The 18,732-nt window shown below is 45.3% G+C and overlaps 1 protein-coding gene across 2 annotated transcripts in view; it reads left to right on the top strand.

The window, feature by feature from the left end:
• Window positions 1–2,150: 2,150 nt before the first annotated feature.
• Window positions 2,151–18,732, top strand: part of IGF2BP1 (insulin like growth factor 2 mRNA binding protein 1) — a gene marked incomplete at both ends in the record, with an annotated part of 29,113 nt that continues 12,531 nt past the window's right edge. For both annotated transcript variants that reach the window (XM_084300934.1, XM_084300933.1), the window contains 2 exons: window positions 2,151–2,325; window positions 3,367–3,427. In XM_084300934.1, the coding sequence (XP_084157060.1) occupies window positions 2,151–2,325; window positions 3,367–3,427 (236 nt within the window). The remainder of the gene's footprint in view (window positions 2,326–3,366; window positions 3,428–18,732) is intronic.

The raw sequence follows: 18,732 nt of genomic DNA, 5'->3' as shown, positions 1-18,732 counted from the left end.
ATGGACACGGCAGTTCTACAAAAACTCCTCTGGTGAGTTTGGTTTGGTACTTCCAGGAGAGCCAAGTAATGCAGCTGGAAGTATGGGAACCAAATTTCTCCTGGTGAGCAGCACCTACGTGTTTTTAAAGCAAAAATCCCAGCATAGTAGAATGGATCAGATACAGGAGGGAAAGCTAAGGACTCTTTGCTTTAAATTACTATTCCCCAGTTTTGTTATTATTCATTTTATTGAGTTTCCTAACTGGCTGTAGGACAGAGCACAGAAACATCCTTGGGTATGTGCATCTATTTTTTAAGGTTTACTCAACTTCTGATTCTTGAATAACACCAAATTTATTTACTAACAAATTCTCCACGTGGCTTTTCCCCAGCACTGCCGTGGGTGGCATAAAAATAGTAATAATAAAAAGAAATGGTTAGAAATATAAAACAGCACAGCACATCTGCGTGGTACTGAGAGAACAACCAAAGAACCCGAGCGTGCTGCTAGTGCCGGTCCCCCCCCCCCGCGGCCTGGCCCCTCCGCGCGGCCACCCCGAAAGGCGGCGGGGGCGGGCGCGGGCGCGGTGCCCGCCGCGTGCCCGCGCAGAAGGCGCGGAGCCGCCCGAGATAAGCGCGCCCGGAAAGCCCTGAGCCGAGCGTTTCTATCGATACCCCAAAAACTCGTGCGTTCGGAAATCATTTGTCTGTGTTTGTTGTTTCTTTATCGGGGGGACGGGGAGCGCGGGACCTTCGGCCCGGCGGGCAAGGCAGGCAGGAGCGCGTCCTGCTCGGGAGCGTTGCGTTTAATTGCAGGCGCGGAGGGGCCGGCCCGTGCCTCTACTTGCAGCGCGGCGGGAGGGAGGCGCCCTCCCCGCCCGGCAGCATCCCGGGCAGAGCCCCCGGTGCACCGGGGGTCCCCCGCCCGCCCCGTCGGGGGAGGCAGCGAGGCAGGAAGGCGGCCGGGTGGGTGAATGGGGGAGGGGGGTGTACTGCTATTTTCAACCCATCTCGAACCTAAATATAAAAAGTCTCCAGAAAAAAAAGCAGGCGCGGAGGGAAAGAGGCAGGGTCTCGGGAGGGGGGTGTGTGCTCCACATAGGTCACTTGGCCGACAGGGCGCGCCCCCCGCCCGGCCCGGCCTCGTCCCCGTCGGGGATCGGACCTTCTCCATCGTGGGGCCCTTTTGTGCCGGGAGGAGCCCCCCTCCCGCCCCCCCCCCGAAGGCTTCCGCAGGGCTGCACATGAAGGGCTTAAAACAATACCGGGGACAATAGCCCCCCCGGGGGGCTCCCCTGTTCACCCGGCCGCGCCGGGCTGCCCCCGGGGGGCGGGAGGGCCATTCTTCCACAACCCCACTCCCCTGGCGCCAAGGGACCGCCCGGCCCCTTTGATGCAGAAGTTTTTTACACCCAGAAAAATCCCATTGAGGCACCGGAGAAGGCGTGGGGGAGGGGCGCGGTGGGGGAGGGGCGCGGTGGGGGCGGGGGGCTGTAGCAGATGGTAAAGTGCCTCCGACGGGACGGGCGGAGTTGGGGGGGACAAGGGGTGGATGCGCTCCTCATTCCTCTAAGGGTGTGTGTGCGTGGAGGTAAATAGCGTAGTATTTAAATTAAAATAAATAATTAAGTGGAGGCTGCCCCCTCCCCCCCGGCCCCTCCCCCCGGGGGCCGGGCCCTCCCGCATCACCACGTGGCTTCCTCCAGCAAACATTTTCACTCATTTTCCAGGTCGGTTTTATTTAGAGGCGGTGCCCGGCTGCTGAGAGGCGTCCGGTGACACTCTAGTGCCACTCCACCGACTTGGGGGCCCCCAGAGCCGACGCCACCGCCCGCCGGAGCCGCCCGCCCCGCCGCCCCCTTCCCTGGGATCCCCTCAACAGTCGCCGCACCCCTCTCCAAAGACAAATCCGTCAAACCAACAAATCAAGCCGAACAAACAAAAACAAACAAACAAAACAAAAAAAGATAGAAAAAAAGGAGGGGGCTTAAAAAAAAAAAAAAAAAAAGGACTCACCGAGCCCCCGCCCCTGCTGTGGGGTGGCAGAGCGCGGCCGGAGTCCGACGGTGCGGACGCACGGTGGAGCCCCCCCGGCAGCCGCGCTCCGAGCCCCGGCGCGCCGCCGCCCGCCCGCCGCCCCCAGCCGCCGCCGCCCCGCCGGCAGCCACCATGAACAAGCTGTACATCGGGAACCTAAACGAGAACGTGACTCCGGCCGACTTGGAGAAAGTCTTCAACGACCACAAAATTTCCTTCACGGGGCAGTTCCTGGTCAAGTCCGGCTATGCCTTTGTGGACTGCCCCGATGAGCAGTGGGCCATGAAAGCCATCGAAACTTTTTCGGGTAAGCGGCGTTCTCTGGCCCTCTCTCCCCTCTCCGCTTTCACCTCCCCGGCGAACTGCGGGCACCCGCGGGGCTCAGCCCCCCGCCTGGGCCTCGCTCCCTGCGCAGCGGGGACTTGGGGGGGGCCTCGAGCCCTCGCGCCCCGTCGGGGCTTGCATCGCGGCGCGGCGGGGGCAGACCCCGCTTTCCCTCCCAGGCGCTAGCGACGAGCGGTGTGGGGGTGCGGAGCGGGGACCCCCGCAGACTCCTGCTCCGCGCTGCCCCCCCCGTCTCTGGGGGCGCCCCCCGGGGCAGCCGTGGCGGGGGCAGCGCGGCGCCTGTCCCGGCGGGGCTCGGCCTGGGGGTCCCGTCGCGACACGGGCGGTGGGCTGGGACTTTGGCCATTTTGATTTGAAACTGGGTTTCCTGGGGCATGTGATGCGTGGAATAGCGCGAAGGTCGCCATGCTGCTCGCAGACAGAAAAAAAGCTCCCCGGGAAACAGATAATTTCTAAAATTTTTGAATGTTTCCCCATGCCCGGGGCTCCTCCCGCTAGGCTCTTCCCATCGCTGCTCCCCTCTTCCCCTCCCTACCCAAAAATAAATAAATAAACGAACGGCAAAGAAAACCACCCCATTTTCAAAGAGAAATCAATTTCTGCCGTGGAGTTAACATTTCTAGCCTTTAAATGGGGAGGAAGATTTCTGCCTAGAGGAGTTCTGGAGGGATCAAACATACGGAATTAAATACAGACGAAGATTATTTTCTCAAAATACTATTCTTCATTTTCGTTTGGTCAAAGCAGACCAGTATGAACTAAGGAATTAAATATTCCTAAGGAAGACTGTCCAGACAGCTAACTCACCACTCCCTCCCGCTGCTTCCCATTTGAAGCCAGTCTTGTATTTGATAAAATGCACTTGTGAAGAAATCAGAAAATATATTTTTGTGTGCTTTGTGGTATTTCAAATTAAATCAAAAGTTTCACGTGATAGAATGTTATCCAAAGCTTTCTGACCCCTTCACCCAGATTATAAAAACCAGACACATTTTGTTTTTAGGCAAAGTGGAGCTTCATGGAAAACAGCTAGAGATTGAACATTCAGTACCTAAAAAGCAAAGGTAATACAGTGTTTTATTTTTTTTTTCTGTTGGGGGGGGGGAGGGGGGGGAATTGTAAGATACAGGAGGCAAAAAAAAATAAATATTCAAATATGTGCATGTGAAATTAGGTACGGTAGATATTTTACTTTAGGTATGTCCCCAGCGGGATAAGAAGGCAGTTTTGACGATAAGCGTTTGATTTCTTATATTTTTTTAGCATTTGATTTCTTATCTTTTTTTTTTTTTTTTTTTAATAAAACTTTGTGATTAAGATTTTTTTTGTTTGTTTGTTTTAAAAAATGGTTAAACAATTATCCAGCAACTCACCCAAGGTGATGAGTGGCTGAGATGTTTTGGGTTGGGATTTTCAAACTTGTGGCACTGAAAGAATTTCCCAGCATTGCTCTTATCCTCCTCTGCAAAATGGGTGAAGTTTGTTGTTTTCTAACAGAATTGTAAAGTTTTTGTTTGATTGTTTTTCGTTTTAAAGCAAAATTTGCTGGGATTGATGGTGAAGACTTGAAAAGAAAAAATATGGGGTTTATTGCTCTTTGCCATGCTGGGGAGGGATTTAAACCCTGGCAAGTTCAGGGTGCTGGCCTTAGCTTCTGGCTACTGTCAGCTTTTCTTTTTGGGGCTGAAGCTGCATTTCTTCACATTCTCGGTCTACCTGTGAAACGGCTTCACGGGCCGCTGGCCTTGCCTAGTCTAGCCTCTCCATGTTCTTGGCCCTTTGTTGCGTGCTCGGCTCATGTGCAGGATGCCAAGCCTTAGAGCAGCTCTGAAGAGCTCAGAAACTGAGCTGCTGAGGGTGCTCAGAGTTCACGTTTTTGCAGGGGCCCCTCCATGGAGATGCTGCACCCCTCTCTGCTGGATGAGTTCGTCCCAAACCCCAGTAGTCCACATTGGACCACGCAGCCTGATTCTCCCACGTGATGAGGCAGCTGCTTCAATGCCTGGGCACAGAAGGAGGTGGAAGAGCAAACTCTTCCTCCTGAAACTTGTGGGGCTCCCTCACCACTGAGAAACCCATCTTGGGACCCTATTTTAGGGCCCTGACCCCCTCAGGGGGCTGTGAAACTCTGCACTGATTCCTTCCTTGGAGGGGCCACTCTGCCCCCCTCAGTGGGACCACGAGTCCTGGAGGGCTGATCCCAAAGGCAAAAATCCATTTAACAATTTCCTATCCAAGGTTTTTTTTTTTTTTGCAGCAAGACTCACCTCGTGGAAGGATGATCGATATTGCTCATTACAGCACTCAGAGACTTGCTGTGGCTTAAATATCATTGAATGCAGGGGTGTTATTGGAAAGCCAATTACCCTATGAAGGGTAACATAATGACACTCAAAAAAAGGGGGAGGGGGCATATAGAGAGGGTCGCCTTCCCTCCCCCCCACCCCCCACTTCGTCTCCTAGTGCTCTCCTAGTGAATAATCAATAGGTTGTGGGGAGTGGAGCAGATTTCAGGGTATTTCCCAGCTCCCTTCTTCCCCCTCTGACTTTTCCTAAGAGCACTCCGGGAGAAATTCAATGGAAATGTAAATATTTCTTTGGTGGCTGTAATTCAAAGAAATACTGGTTGAAACTTTACAATAGGTGGAAGCAAACGGAAGGTTAGTTAGCACAGTTTAATGAGAACCAGGAGAAATGCAATTAATTATATTTTGTTGCTAAATCCCGGGGTGGGGGGGAGTGAGAGGGTGGCTTTTAATTTTATCCCCATAGCCCTTGTCTGTTGCCTTTAAAGATACAGGAGACATTTTTTGCTGTTGACTTTCCTCATGTGCTTTGCTTGAAATAACTTTGTTAGCCGAGATTTGGTTGTTCCTTGCTCAGTGATTGCCTGCTGCAATGGAGAAGTTGCTACAGTTACTTTGTCTTAGTTTTGGGAGGCAAGTTTGTATTTCTGGGTCAGCAAAGGCAACTTTGGCAGCAGCTCCTAGACTTTGCTGGTTGTTTGCCCCCAACTTCGGTGGTGTGTGATATTATGGTGTATTTTGTTATCCTCCCCCCTCTGCTCCTCATTCTGAATGAAGGCTGAAATGATGGGATGGACTGCCTCTGTTTTGAAGTTGGTGGCTTCCGCCCCCCCCCCCCTTTTTTTTTTTAAGACTGGATTTTCCAGTTTAAAGGCACATACGATATGGTTAAAGTATGAGCAGTGAGGACAAAATCAGATGTTTTTGGTGTGATCTGAAAAACTGCCCCCCCATCCCCCAACCTGATATTATTTTTTCGAGTGTAAAAATGTGGGAAAACAAGTCATGATCTATGGTATGCTTCCCAGATAATTTATAAAAGAAAAGCTTGTCTTTGTGGTTGTTTCTTTTATTTGAAACTGCAAATACAAATGTTCAGAAAAACTGATCTGGGTACTTTTATAAATAAATGTGTTCAATGAGATTACATATTGTAAGGAAATCATTCTTGCTGGTGTATTTCCTTCATTAAATTCTCTCCCGTCCTTAACAGTGTGGCAGAAATTAATTTAAAAATAGAGAATTTGTTTATATGGCATTAGAAAGAGTGACTGGTGTGTAACTGCTCCAAAACTTACAGAAGAGTAAACTGATTTATAGCTGTTTAATTACAGTAAATTCTTCAAATAACACTTAGAGCTGCAAATTATCCTAATGATCATAGGAAACCATTTTGAAGAAAAACTTTAAAAGTAGTACTGTAAAGGAGAGCCATTGATGATAAACATAACATTTGATTAAAACCCCTCAGTTTTAAAATTTGTTTAGACTTATTTTAACTATCTTGTTTTGGAGTTATTTTTCTGTAACTTTGCTGATGGAAAAAGTTGGGGAAACCTAAGAATATTTTTTTTTTAACCTGAAAATTTCTATGTGCTTTATTCCTCAGAAGGTTAAACAATAAGAAGTTTTAAAGTTCAATTTTCCAACTCAAGATTAAAAATCAGTTTGGGGGGCTGGAGCTCCAAAACTGAAAAGACCTCAGTAGATAGCATTAGAAGGAATGAATGAAGGAAGGAAGGAGGAGGGGCAAGGGGGAAAAAAAGTGAATCCATCAAGCAGACATTCCAAATATGAGGAATGTGGAAGTGAGTCGACCAGAGAGAATGAAACCAAGTAATTGGGGGAAAGAGGGAGTTTGGTTGATAACAGGCAGTAGACTTAAAACTAGAAGTTTTTGTGCAAGGTATTTTTATGTAGAGGTCATTCATAAACAACTCTTATTTAGAAGGGTCAGTGAGTTCCTGAGTAGAGGTGGGAATTATTAAATGTTGTTAATGACATGAAGATACAGTGTAGCACATGGCATCAGATAGGGAAATTCTGAAATTGATGATTTTTAAGTCTTTGTTTAAAATTAATGTTTTTGCACTGGAGAAATACTTTGTGTGTGCATAATCATACAATAAATATTTTGTAATGAAATATTTTAATACTTGATAACAGCTACTATGTTTTCTTTGTTTATATTAATCAGAAAATGTGCCTTTTTCCCTCAGATCATTTGGATTCTGTGGACAAAATGAACTGAAAAAAAGTTTGGTAGTTTTTTCATGTAAAATAAAGACTGAATGCTGAGACAAAAAAAATCCCCTTAGTCCATTTCTAAGGGCATTCTCTTCCTGTTACAACAGGTGTGCTTTATAAGTTATAGTATCATTACAAAATTAGCAATACCCTTGTACACAGCAGTGTTTGAAAATTGAAACACAGGATGAATGCTTTTTTCTGAGGATGTTTAATGTGATTTGATTTGTTACTACTTTTCTTGATTACCAAAAAGGGTAATAATATTGAGTTTCTCTATTTATTTTGAGTACCCATCTTTGAGTTGAACTCTGCAATACTGAATTTACACTGCTCAGAACTGTGATCATTTTGAAATTAATACATTTTAATATTTTCCAGCTATAAAAAATAGAAATAATTTGTCATTCAGTGATATATTAATAATTTGTAAGCAAATTTCATCAATTCAGTTTAAAATTGGGATAATTTGACTAATTTTAACAACTTGGGAGAATGATTGTATTTGACAATTTGCAGTTTGAAGTTAAAGAAATGCCTTTACATGTACTTCCCATTTTCCAAGTTGGACCAGTAACTGGGAAATAAGTACAAGAAACTGCAATATAACAATAAATTTTGTAGCCTCAAGTTTTGAACCAATGGAAGATGGATTTTGTTCTGTTCAGACGCCTGCTTCAGGTGTCTGATTTTTAAATTCAGAAGAAAATAATTAATTTGGTGGCAAAAATAAACTGACTGCTTTGGTGGCAATTGCTAGATCTCAATCTGCTTCTCCAGTTTAATCTGCTTCTGTCTTTGTCTTTTAGGTTAAAAAACAAGCAAACAAACCACAGAGATATGGATAAGAGAAGTGGGGTTAAAGTACTCACTTTGAAAATTGAGACCTTTCATAATTAAAAATCTAGAAGGTCTCTTCCCCCTCCCCCAACCCAAGCCCCTAGAAATGTTAATGTTTTCCAAAGTTACCAGTAGGGTTTGGGAGAGTTCAGGAGGCTCAAGAGGCTGCTCAGGATGGCACAAGATTAGCCCAGAAGTATGAAACTCCAGTCTGGGGCAGGAGGAAATGTCTTCAGCGCCTTTTCCTTCTGGAGATGGCATTATTGACTTGAGCACATGCCTTTCCTCTTGTTTGCAAATTTGGTATTTCTGCCTACTTCAATGCAGCCAGAAATGATTTTTCTTGCTTCTCTTAATGATGCTACTGGTTTACAGCTTTCATGGCAGCTATAATACTCTAGAAATGGGGCCATACCTGTATGGCACAGGGAGAAGTGGGAGCTTAAAGCAATTGCACAGAGAAGCACCTGGGGGATGCCAGTGTCTACCCCTTCCCCAAAAGTGAGGAGGACAGCAGATGAGCAGGAGGAAACCCAAATAATTCAGGGGACCTAGAAATGGAGGTCGCAGGTTTCTTTTGAGGAAAAGGCATTTTGTAGAAGTTGCAGAGACATTTCTGGGGTTTTGATTCACCAGAGAGAGCACTTTCAGAAGTTTTAGGTGAAAACTCCCATTTTCAGCATGCCTGAAGGCATTTAGTAGGAGCTCAACCTTCACTTCAGCTAAATCGCCGAATCCTGAGCAGTGTTAATGCATGCACCCAGCTGCATCTTTCAGTTTGTGTGTGAGGGGTTTCCCAGACACCAAACTGAGCTAAAATAAGGGATGGGGGGTTGGGGGAGGGGTGGGAACAGCAGAATTATGAGTGCAAGATCCATCCATCCTCCTCACTGCAAGCTGATGGTGCTGCGCCTTTGTGCACCTTTAAATTCTTATTGTGGCCAGTGTGAAGTATTCAAATGTTGTGGAAGAATCCTTCAGTGAATACCTGCAGATATTTAAAAATGCACTTGCTCAGGGAAGGAAAACAACTAGCATGGGAGAAAAATGCCTCAGAGATGGGGGGAAATGTCCTGCAGCATTCTGCCTCTGCCTGGGATTGCTTTCACCTGCTCCAAGAAGTGTTGCAGAGGCAGTTGTGGGATAGTCCGCTCAGTGGGAAAGTTCTTCACTTTTTTTTTTTAAAAAAAAAAAAAGAAGTTAGAAGCACAGACCTGGGCCAGCAGTATGTTTCTCTCCTCTCCAGTAATCTGTATTTTGTTTTATCCTGACTGCATTCCCAGGTCAACTGGTCATTACCAGCACGTGGGAATTTAGTTCAGAAATCTTTGCTGGACTTTACCTGACAATTGCCAGCTTATCCTAGATGTTGTGGGGTTGGGGGAAATTACAGAGGCCTCCTCTTTTCCTTGTTTCTGTAAGTGGTGCTGCGGGTGTGCATATGCTTCTCTTCTCTGTTGTGTGTTTTTTGTGATGTGCAAGCCATTCTACGTGAGCAGCTTCGAAACCTTTTTATCTGCAGATGGGATGGCTGGGAGAAACACTGAGGTTGGCCTGGGATACCTCCTGGGTTCCTTCCCACTCGAGTCATGCTGTGAACCTAGTGAAGATGTCTCAGACCAAAGCGGGCTGGAGGTTTTATACTGCTTGTGTATTGGTAACGCTCCTGGGAAACTGAAGTGCTTCTCTGTTGGAAAGTTAGTGTCAGGTGCTGTTTTAAGCTGTATTTCTTAAAACCAGAGTATGTATTCTTTTCCCTGAATAGCTTACTGAACAGGAGTGGAAACCAATCTGCCATCTTTTTTATGTCCAGTGTCCATAGCACACTCTTGAAGATGCTGGAGAGGTCTTCATGATCCTAAGCATAAGGATTGAAAAGAAAAAATATGCTTTAATTGAAACCTGCTCAGTTTTCTCTTCTGGACGGAGGCAGCAATGAATGGGGCTTTCTGCAAAGGGTCTTGAAAGGGTTGCAGCCCTCTTCTGGCTTGATGCCACCATGCTGGCTCCTGCTGGCTCTTCCTGTAGGGGACAGTGCACAATCTTTCCATGTTTCCTGGGGTTTGGCTTAATTTTGAATATTGTGTGTGACACTGGCATGGCCTTGGCTTGTGGATAGGAGGTTTTGCAGGGTGTGTATGGTCTCTGTGGGTGGGTGCTGGCCCTCAGGAGCTGCAGGTTCTGTGCAGCAGCATTTTCTGGAGCAGGATTCTACCAGACTGCATTTCTGTAGTACTGTGGCTTCAAGGTGCCTGGGGTTATTCCAGTGGGCTGTGTGTGCTGTGGAGGGCTTCTGTGCTACTTGTGGTGCCTTTGGGAAACCATCGGCTACCACTCACCCTTCCCTGAGCTATTGCCTCTGGTCAAACCTTCTACAGCCCCTGCACTGGAGCTGCTCCTCAACATGGCTAATAAACCTGAAGAGCAGAGGACATTTCATTGATTCTTGCTCAAAGTGGGCCAGGACCTGGCAAAGCCTTGGCAGAGGGAGGCATTACTGAGGACAGTGCAAGAACAGTCAGGAGGGCACTATCAGGGCAGTAGCACAAGCACAAATGCACCCCCTAGCCTGCTCTGACCTCCTGATGCCAAAGAGCAGGGGAGTGCAACCTTCCCAGCAGAAAAAGAAATAATAAACAAACATAAAAATCTGTCCATCTGTTCCTCTCAGAGGAGCCCTTGTGATCTGTCAGGAAATGGGTCATTTGTTTTATTGTAACTGACACTTGGGAGCTCTGACATGGTCAGACCTGAAACTTCACACTTTTCTGGCTACCTTAATTGTCCGGTCCTTATGCAAGAAAACAGTTTAAAGACATAAAATGTAATCCACCTGCATCTGCAGCAGAACTGGGTCCGCACTTTTTCAAGAGTAATACACCACATTGAGTTTACCGTGCTATGAGCACAGTATGATTAATAAAAGTAGCAGCAACCTCATGCACCAGGAACCACTCCAAGCTGACAAGGCTCCATGCGGAGCACAGCAAGATGCAAATCCTGCACCATCCAGGGGTAACTGTGAAGTGTAAACAGCACTTGAGGTTACAGTGAAACTGATGTGCACAAAAAGGAGAAAGTTTGATTCTGATGCATGTCCTGTAGCAGGTGTCTTTCATAATGTAGAAAGTGTAGCTCTTAAGGGAACAAACTCTCATAGTGGAGTATAAAATGGGGGAATGAGGATCTTGAACCAAATAAAAGGAGATGGGGAAAAATGTACTCAGAGCCAGATTTTTCAAGTTGTACTTAATCATCTAAATAAAAGCAATGTTTTCAGATGTGAACAGCACCTGATATACTGAGTACTCTTGAAAAATCTGACTGGTGTGGTTTCTTCTTCTTTTATTATTGAGATTTTGATCCCCTAGTTCTGCCAGATGATGCCTGGGAGGTTTAAGCAGTGACTGTCCCACCAGATCCTGTGTCTTCAGCCCCTGATGCTGCCCCAAAGCATCTGAGGTGGGGGATGAATGCCATCCATGCAGGCTATCAAATCCAGAAGTTACTTGTGCCCATGCTTTTGTGCTTCTAGCTGTGTTGAGAACAATTACATATAGTGCTTGTGCTGAAAAGCTTGTCAAACTGGGAATTTCAGTAGCATGGTTTCTTCTGGTGAATGTGCATTGAAAAGAAATCTGGATTTGTGGATTAAATGCAAAATAAGGGACACTAAGTTGTTGCACAGGGAGGTGGGGATGATTGTCCCTTCTAGCTCTCAATTTTCTCTGACATGTCACCTGCAAAGCGTTGTCTTTCCTTAAACTCTTTCATGAATCAAGGCTGTGGGATCAAACATCCTGAATAGGCTGCATACAGAGAACTACCTGCAGGTAAATGATACCTATATTGTAATATCACAAACAATAAGCAGCTTTTACCTGAGATGTTGGGAAACACTGTATCCTCAAGAGGAAATGACCTCTTGAGTGACCTCTGCTGTTCTGCCTTATATCCAGGACTGTCAATCTTATCCAAATTATTCCTTGTTTAATATTGGTCATGTCCAAGCAGGCTTGATCACTGGAGTGGGTAGTAGTCATGTGTACAAGCGTTAATATAAATATATGTGAGAATGTATGTTTTCTTTGCTATGAAGATGCTAGCTTGTGTTTTGTGATCTCCTGTCCTTCAAGCCTCTGGCATAAAAGTGTATACAAATTGGTCAAATGAGCAAAGAATAAAAGAAATTTGTTATCTCCACTATACGGAAGAAGATATGGCTTCTATACTCTTTTTATGGAGTTGTTTGTTAGGGTGTAATTTCATGGAAAGCCATGAACCTCACATAAATTTTATGCTTTTAGGCTCTTATTCACAAGTCTCCTAAGGACATGCTTTTTAAAAGGGAAGTCATCCTTTTGAAGTTAATGGGGCTGCCTCAATGTTAAAATGAGGCACATGCTGAATTTGAGCCTAAGTATACAACTTTATATAGTCATTGTTTAGCATTCAGTTACAGCTGAACTAATAACAAATTTCTCTGACATCTGTAGCCTATTCTTGATTATGGCAAAGATGCAAAGTAGCTGTGACTTTTGTATTTGATACTTGTTGTGGAGAGTGAATTTCTGCAATTTCTTTAAAACTATGGCTTAAATGAAGACTTTGCATCAATGAGTTTTTATCTGTCCTGTGATATTGTTTCTGTGCCTTACTGGTTGCACATGCCTGCATGCCTGGCATGAATATTTGCACAGTGCAAATATTTAGTTTATTTGGGGAAACTTTAGTTTCCCCAAAGTTGTTCATACAACTTCAAAAGCTACTCTCTGCTGCTGTTTGTACCAGTAAAACCTGGCTTGTGAATGTTTATGGAAGGCAGACAGTAGAGAGTGCATGAACATGTAGGGATTTCACTTAGGAAAAAATCCAGATCAGATATTCAGACAGCTTTGTGCTGGATTCCCCTAACTGTGCAATGAATTTATTTGGTGTATGTGTCAGTTTGGCTTTTAATGGTGTCTATGCCAAAGTAGTACTGGTGGGCTTTAAATGGCTTTGCTTAGGCACCCCTGTAATAAGATGAATAGCAATCAAGTAGAATAGCTTTATTTTTGCTGTTTTCAGCTCTTGCTCTGTCCTACCCAAGCTTCAGATTTTTCCTTTTCTCCTCTTAATCCTGACACTCTTGCTGTAAAAACAAAAACAAAAAACAAAAACAAACAAAACAACATCAACAACAAAAAACAAACAAACAAACAAAAAAACAGGACTAACAAATATAAGATGTAAACTTTCCAGATAGGGAAAGCCATTTCTTCTGCTGAAGAAGTTCTTCTTCCAGCTTTGGGAGAAGTAAGAAGCCTGAGTGGTTTAACCTTCCTGTTGTGTAACCTTCTCCCAAACCATTTAGATACCTAAGGAGTAGCCACAGCAAAAAACTAGAACATGGCCACATCCATGTAGACTCTGTGGGTGACTGGCTTCTCTGTGAGTTTATTGGCATCTTTTCTCCTGCTCCCAAAGGGTGATTTTTGTGGGCTCTGCAGGGGAAATCCTGTTTTTTTGTGAGAACCCTAGATCATGTTTTCTTGGAAAAGTTTTGCTTTGCTCTCACCTTCTTTCTGAAGAGGAAATACAAGAGAAAGGGAGTCTGGCTTCAACTAGATTTGGTGAAGAATTCTCCTGTTTAAAATTTATGTTGGAAATGCAGGAAAAGAAGTCCCACTTTTACTTTTTCATGTCAGTTTGGTTCTTCTCTTTACCTTCCCTTAGAAAGAGCAGAAGCATTTTGCTTTCACTTGTCAGTGGAAAAGAGTCACGCTTTTAAGCCAGCTCATGATCAACCATAGTCTCAACCTGCTCTCACATTTCTGTCTTCCTTGCTTGTCTGATCCCTGTACACAGACCCGTGAAAGCTTGAAGGGGCTTCGGGAACTTCTCACCAGTCTGTGTCAAACTTCATGTCTGATGTGATGGGGGATGCCATGAGGGATGCTCACAGCTGTTTTGCCCTCTACAGGCTGTTGGAGGTCTGAAAAAAAACACACCACCGCATCAGCCAAACTGGGAGGACTGGCAGGTCTGAGTATGGCATCGCAGGTTTTAACTTGAGTTTTGGTAAAAGATTCTCCACCCTTGAGTTAAGTTCATAAGATAGTATAATCTGTGTTGTAACTTCTGGATTCTCACTAGACTCCCTTGACAAGTTCACTTTGATCTTTGAGAGCTTGTCTGCGTGCAGTCATTACACTAGTTTAACCTGATTTAGCTTGAAAACAGATTCAGTGCCATTGGCACAGAGCCATGCATGGAGACTCTTATTGATTTTTGTTGCAGCTTTCTCTGACAAATCTGTACCTGCCAGCATGAGGGATACAGAGCTGTGCCCCCCTCAGGGAGTATGGCAAAGTGAAACATCAACTCCTGCTGTACTGCCACAACCCTCAAACCTGCACACCCCTGTGCTGCCTTTTCTGCCTTCCTCATCTTCCTTGTGGCACAGACCTACGTCAGAAATACCTCCAAGTTCTCATGTAATTTTGCTTCCTCTTCCTTTCTTGCATGGTACTGGTGTGTGCTTAAGCATCTGAAGTTGTGAGGAGCCTGAATCTTTGCAGCTCCCCCTAGTTGCAAAAAAATAGCTCAAAGTACTCTGAGCCTGCAGTGTTTGTAAGATCTCTCCAGTAACAGACCAATACCCCACTGTCCTTGGTGGACTGGAAGCAAAGGGAAAAAAAAAGTTGGCCATGGCCACTTTCTCTGAGCAAAACTACATGAAACAGGAGTGACAACTGTCAATCACCTGGTAAAGATGCTTAAATATAAAGAAATTAAAATGGTCTGAGACCCACCATAGAGCATGTATTGATGGGGTTTGGTGTTTCCACTGATGTCGGCTGCATGGGGGCTGCGCTTGGCTGCATTGCAATGTTTGTACTCAAAGTGAAGCAGCCTCAAGTCCACAGCACCATTAGAGCCACTGGAAAACAGGCAGCATGTCCTGTTCAGTTTTGGAGCTGGGTTGCCAGTTGTGGGCACTTACCAAATTTAGCTGGGCTTGGCTTTGGGTCATGTTCATAGCATCAGAAATAGCTTTTCAAAAAATGGCAACTTGCCAGCAAATTAGAATTGGAAGATAATGGATGCATTGTATAAAACTCATCCATCTTTTCTCTCTATTACTTACTGTTAAACTTGTCCTGTCTGCAGATACTTGATGTATTGATTTGGCAAGGACTAACCCCAGAAGTCTCGGGGACGATTAGAATCTTCTTCTGGGTGCGTAGAATATAAAGGTTTTTGAGATTTCTTGCATCTTTTGAAGCATGAGGTGTTGACTCCTCTCAAAGATTGACACTTAGTTGGGTGGACATGGCATGTGCTTCATGCCAACACCATCTACCTGGGATCAGTGGGGAAAATGGAAAGGTAGCACAGCAACTTTGTAGAGGAGGGAATTTTAGTGTGTGTGTTGTTGTTGTTTTTGTTTTTTGTTTGTTTGTTTGTTTTCAGCACTGGTCATCAACCAGTTCTTCCCCTGCCTGAGATTCAGCAGTTCTTTAAAAAAAAAAACAGGAATGAGTTCTTTTGGTCTTTCAGAGGCATGTTTGTGGACAACTTCTCATTCTTAGCAGCTCTCTGAAAAATCATGTCAATTATTAGGTATGATTCTCTCTGTACAAAGCAGTTCCAAAAAAGAGCTAATGGGGAGAAACCAATTAAACAGATTTATTAGTCCAGGATCAAATTCTGTTTGCCAAGATGATTGATGAAAAGGTTTATCATGTTCTGCTTGCTTGTCAGAGATAACTACCAGCCAGGGCAAGTTGGTCTGTATGATATTTGTGCATGGAGGATGCATATGCATTTCTCCAAAATCCCATGGCAAGTTCACTTCTGTGTTTCTACAAGAAGCTGAATGCCTTTGACTTCCCAAAAGCATGATCTCAGAGAGGCGTTTTGGATCATTTCTCTTGGCCTCATTAGTAAATCTTTAAGGGATGACCCAGGCTTTCTCTCTGCCTTTTATTATTTTTTGTTACTGCTGTTTTAATGCTGTCATATGTATTTGCATATTTCTTTCTCGACCTCCTCTTCCTCTTATTCCATCCCCAAATCTCTCTCTCTAGTTAGCCACCCTGCAGCTCTGGCTTTGCTCTTGCACACACAGCTGGAACTCTCATCTCTTGCCTTAGCTGGGATCCCCAGCTAACAGCAATCACTGGCCTCAGAGTTTTTGCCACCATGTGGTTTATGGATACGTTATTGCTTTGTGAGGTTTTAGGATATGAGGACAAGCAAGTCACTGGAGTTGGAAAGAAGCAAGATAGTGGCTCAAAATAACACAAAATGGTTTTAGAAAAAAGGGTGTGATAAGAGAGGTGTGTATTGTGATGAGGGATGTTGCAGTAATTTTGCTTCAATGATTACATTAAATTAAGGTCTGGGAGAAGGTGTTGCACGCATGGAGACGGTTCTCCTTTTGCTCTGTGGGTGTGTGTATGACTGTGCCTCACCTGTCCCACTTCACAGTCCAGGTCATGGTCCAAGTCCACCTCAGTTAGCAACTCCAGCAGTGAAGCCAGGCTTTGAAGCAAGGGACACAAATGTGCATACGGGAACCCTAGTGATGCTGCTACTGGGAGATCCGTGGTGGAGAGCAGCACAGCCAGGACAGGGCAGTGATGACCTTAACTCTGGCAGAAAAATTCAATATTGTGGAAAAAATGCCCTTAATTTGGGAGTCTCCCAACACTCCCACCCCCCACCTCCCCACCCCCCGCTCCAAACCAGATCTGCATTTTCTTTTTAGCTCGTGCTTGTTTAATACACTTAATGTTTCATCTTGATGTTAATGCACAAAGCAAATACAGTACCTCTTAATCTCAGAGCTCTGAATTTAGGCTTTTCGCAAGCTCAAGGGAGGACTTTCCTCTGGTTCCTTCCCATGCCCACATTCCTACCAAATCACAGAGGCTATGAAAATTAAACCTGGACCTCCTGCACCTCTGAGAGGTTTAGATTCAGGGAAAAAAAATAAAAAAAAAATCAAATATCAGCCTCTGGGTAAGTATGTCTCAAACTTTAGTGATTCTGCTTCCAAGTAAGGAATGTGGATCTCTAGGCTTGCTTCAGCACCATCTAGTGAGTTTGTTTTTCTCTTGCCTTGCTGATGTGTGCCTCGTCTCTCTGGGAAGTCCATGTGTCAGTGGGTTCACTAGTACAAGAAATGACTGGCATGTGGGGAAGCTGAGAGCCATGTTGGATTGCAGGGTGAAGCAGAAGGTAATAGGCAAATTGGCTGAAGCCTGGAGGCTGATTCCACCTGAGTGGGTGGACAGCTCCTGTGGTGCCATGTTGTGCTCAAAGGCATGATAGAGACCTGCTGTGGTCTTTGAGCAGGTACCTCCTTTTCTGTGCTTTTGTTTCCTTGTCAGTGAAGTGAGTATAAGGATAATATTCGTGTCTCACAACTACAACTTTTCTTTGAGTCCCTTGGCAACATTTGTGTCTTAGCAACCACATTTTCCTATTTAAAAATGTTTAAAATGTTAAAAAAACAACAACAACACATTAAGCACAGGATTAAGTGTTTTCCTGAATCAAAACTTAACTAGATAAATGAAATGCTGTTAATTGAATCAGGGATGCACTGTGTTTTCAACCCCCAAATTTGCATAACATTCCCATTTGATTGAAAAGCCCTCATTAATGCTGTTCAGTTCTAGTAGGTTCTCCCAGTGTCTCTGTCTTTGGCCATTCTCTTGCCTTTAGGAGTTCCAGAAATGGTTTCAGTGGGAGATGGTCACACTTGGTTGGTGTTCAAGGCTGTGAAGAGCCTAGAGCCTGGCTATACTTTGCTTGAGTTGCTTGGTCCCTCAGTGCTATCGTGCCCTTAGTCACCTTTGCTTTGAGAAATATGTGGTAAGGTATAGAGAAGATCCATGAGACATCGGATGTAAGGGAGATGCTGTAGCCAGTATCACACAGAAGCCATGTCTGTTGCATGTGCAGCTCTGGTGTGTCTGTGTAGCTCAACCCACCGTTACTGGCACTGTGATACAGACAGAGGGAGGAGAGAGCATCAGGTACTGTGGAAGGGGGGTGAGAACTAGATGATCTTTACAGTCCCTTCCAACCTAAACCGTTCTATGGAAAGCAGCTTTCCTGGATGTTCACTGCCACACTGGTCAGGTGCCACCTCCGAGTGCTTGTCCCAAGACAGCCCTGTGCTTCAGTGTGACCTGCCACAGACCCTACACTGGCACCCGCCTCGTCGGTGCATGGCATCAGCATGATAGGACTCCTCCATACACTCCCCACACCAAACCCTCCAGTTGCCTCCTGCAATGCTCAGGGCTAAATCACATTGGAAAACAACCCAAATCCCTCGGTAGTGTCCCTGTCTGCATCACGAAGGTCCATGTGCTGTGAGGGGGGAAAGAGGTGCATCTGCAGGTTCAGGTGGGGAGATGAGGGTTTTATTCTAACTCCTGCTGCTGACCTGCTGTGTGAGTGCAATGATGCTCCTCTCCAAACATCCATCTCTTCCCCTTTTGAGGGAGAGACTGTCTGCCTCATCTTGGTTGGAGCATGTGGTCAAAAGTTTATTGGGAGGAGGCGGAAGCAAGTGTCACTGCATCTCCTTGCTGAAAATACATGCACCTGTGCTGGCAATGCAGCAAGGAGCAGCTCTGTCCCTGAAAGCATCCTCATGAAAATACCACACGAAGCTCATGCAAAAGCGAAGGGAAACTTTGAGCAAGAAAAGGTTGTACCAATTCTGCTTTGCCATCGTTTGCAGCAGCCAGCCTCATCCTCCTGCTGGCGCCCAGCCAGGCTGCCTGCTTGTAACTAGCTAGTGCCCTTTTCTTGGGTCACTGCCACTACTGCTGTGCCAGTCCACTCCAGGGGAATTGCAAGCAAATTCTTAATTAAGTGGGAGGCTCTGGCCACCCTCTTGAATGCCAAGGGAGATCCCGACAGCTGAATCTGCACTGGGATATTTCCCAGTGAAATTTAAAAACAAA

The sequence above is a fragment of the Netta rufina genome, assembly GCF_964035555.1.
Source record: "Netta rufina genome assembly, chromosome: 24".
Classification (NCBI taxonomy): Eukaryota; Metazoa; Chordata; class Aves; order Anseriformes; family Anatidae; genus Netta; species Netta rufina.
This window is presented reverse-complemented; position numbering and strand designations above follow the sequence as displayed.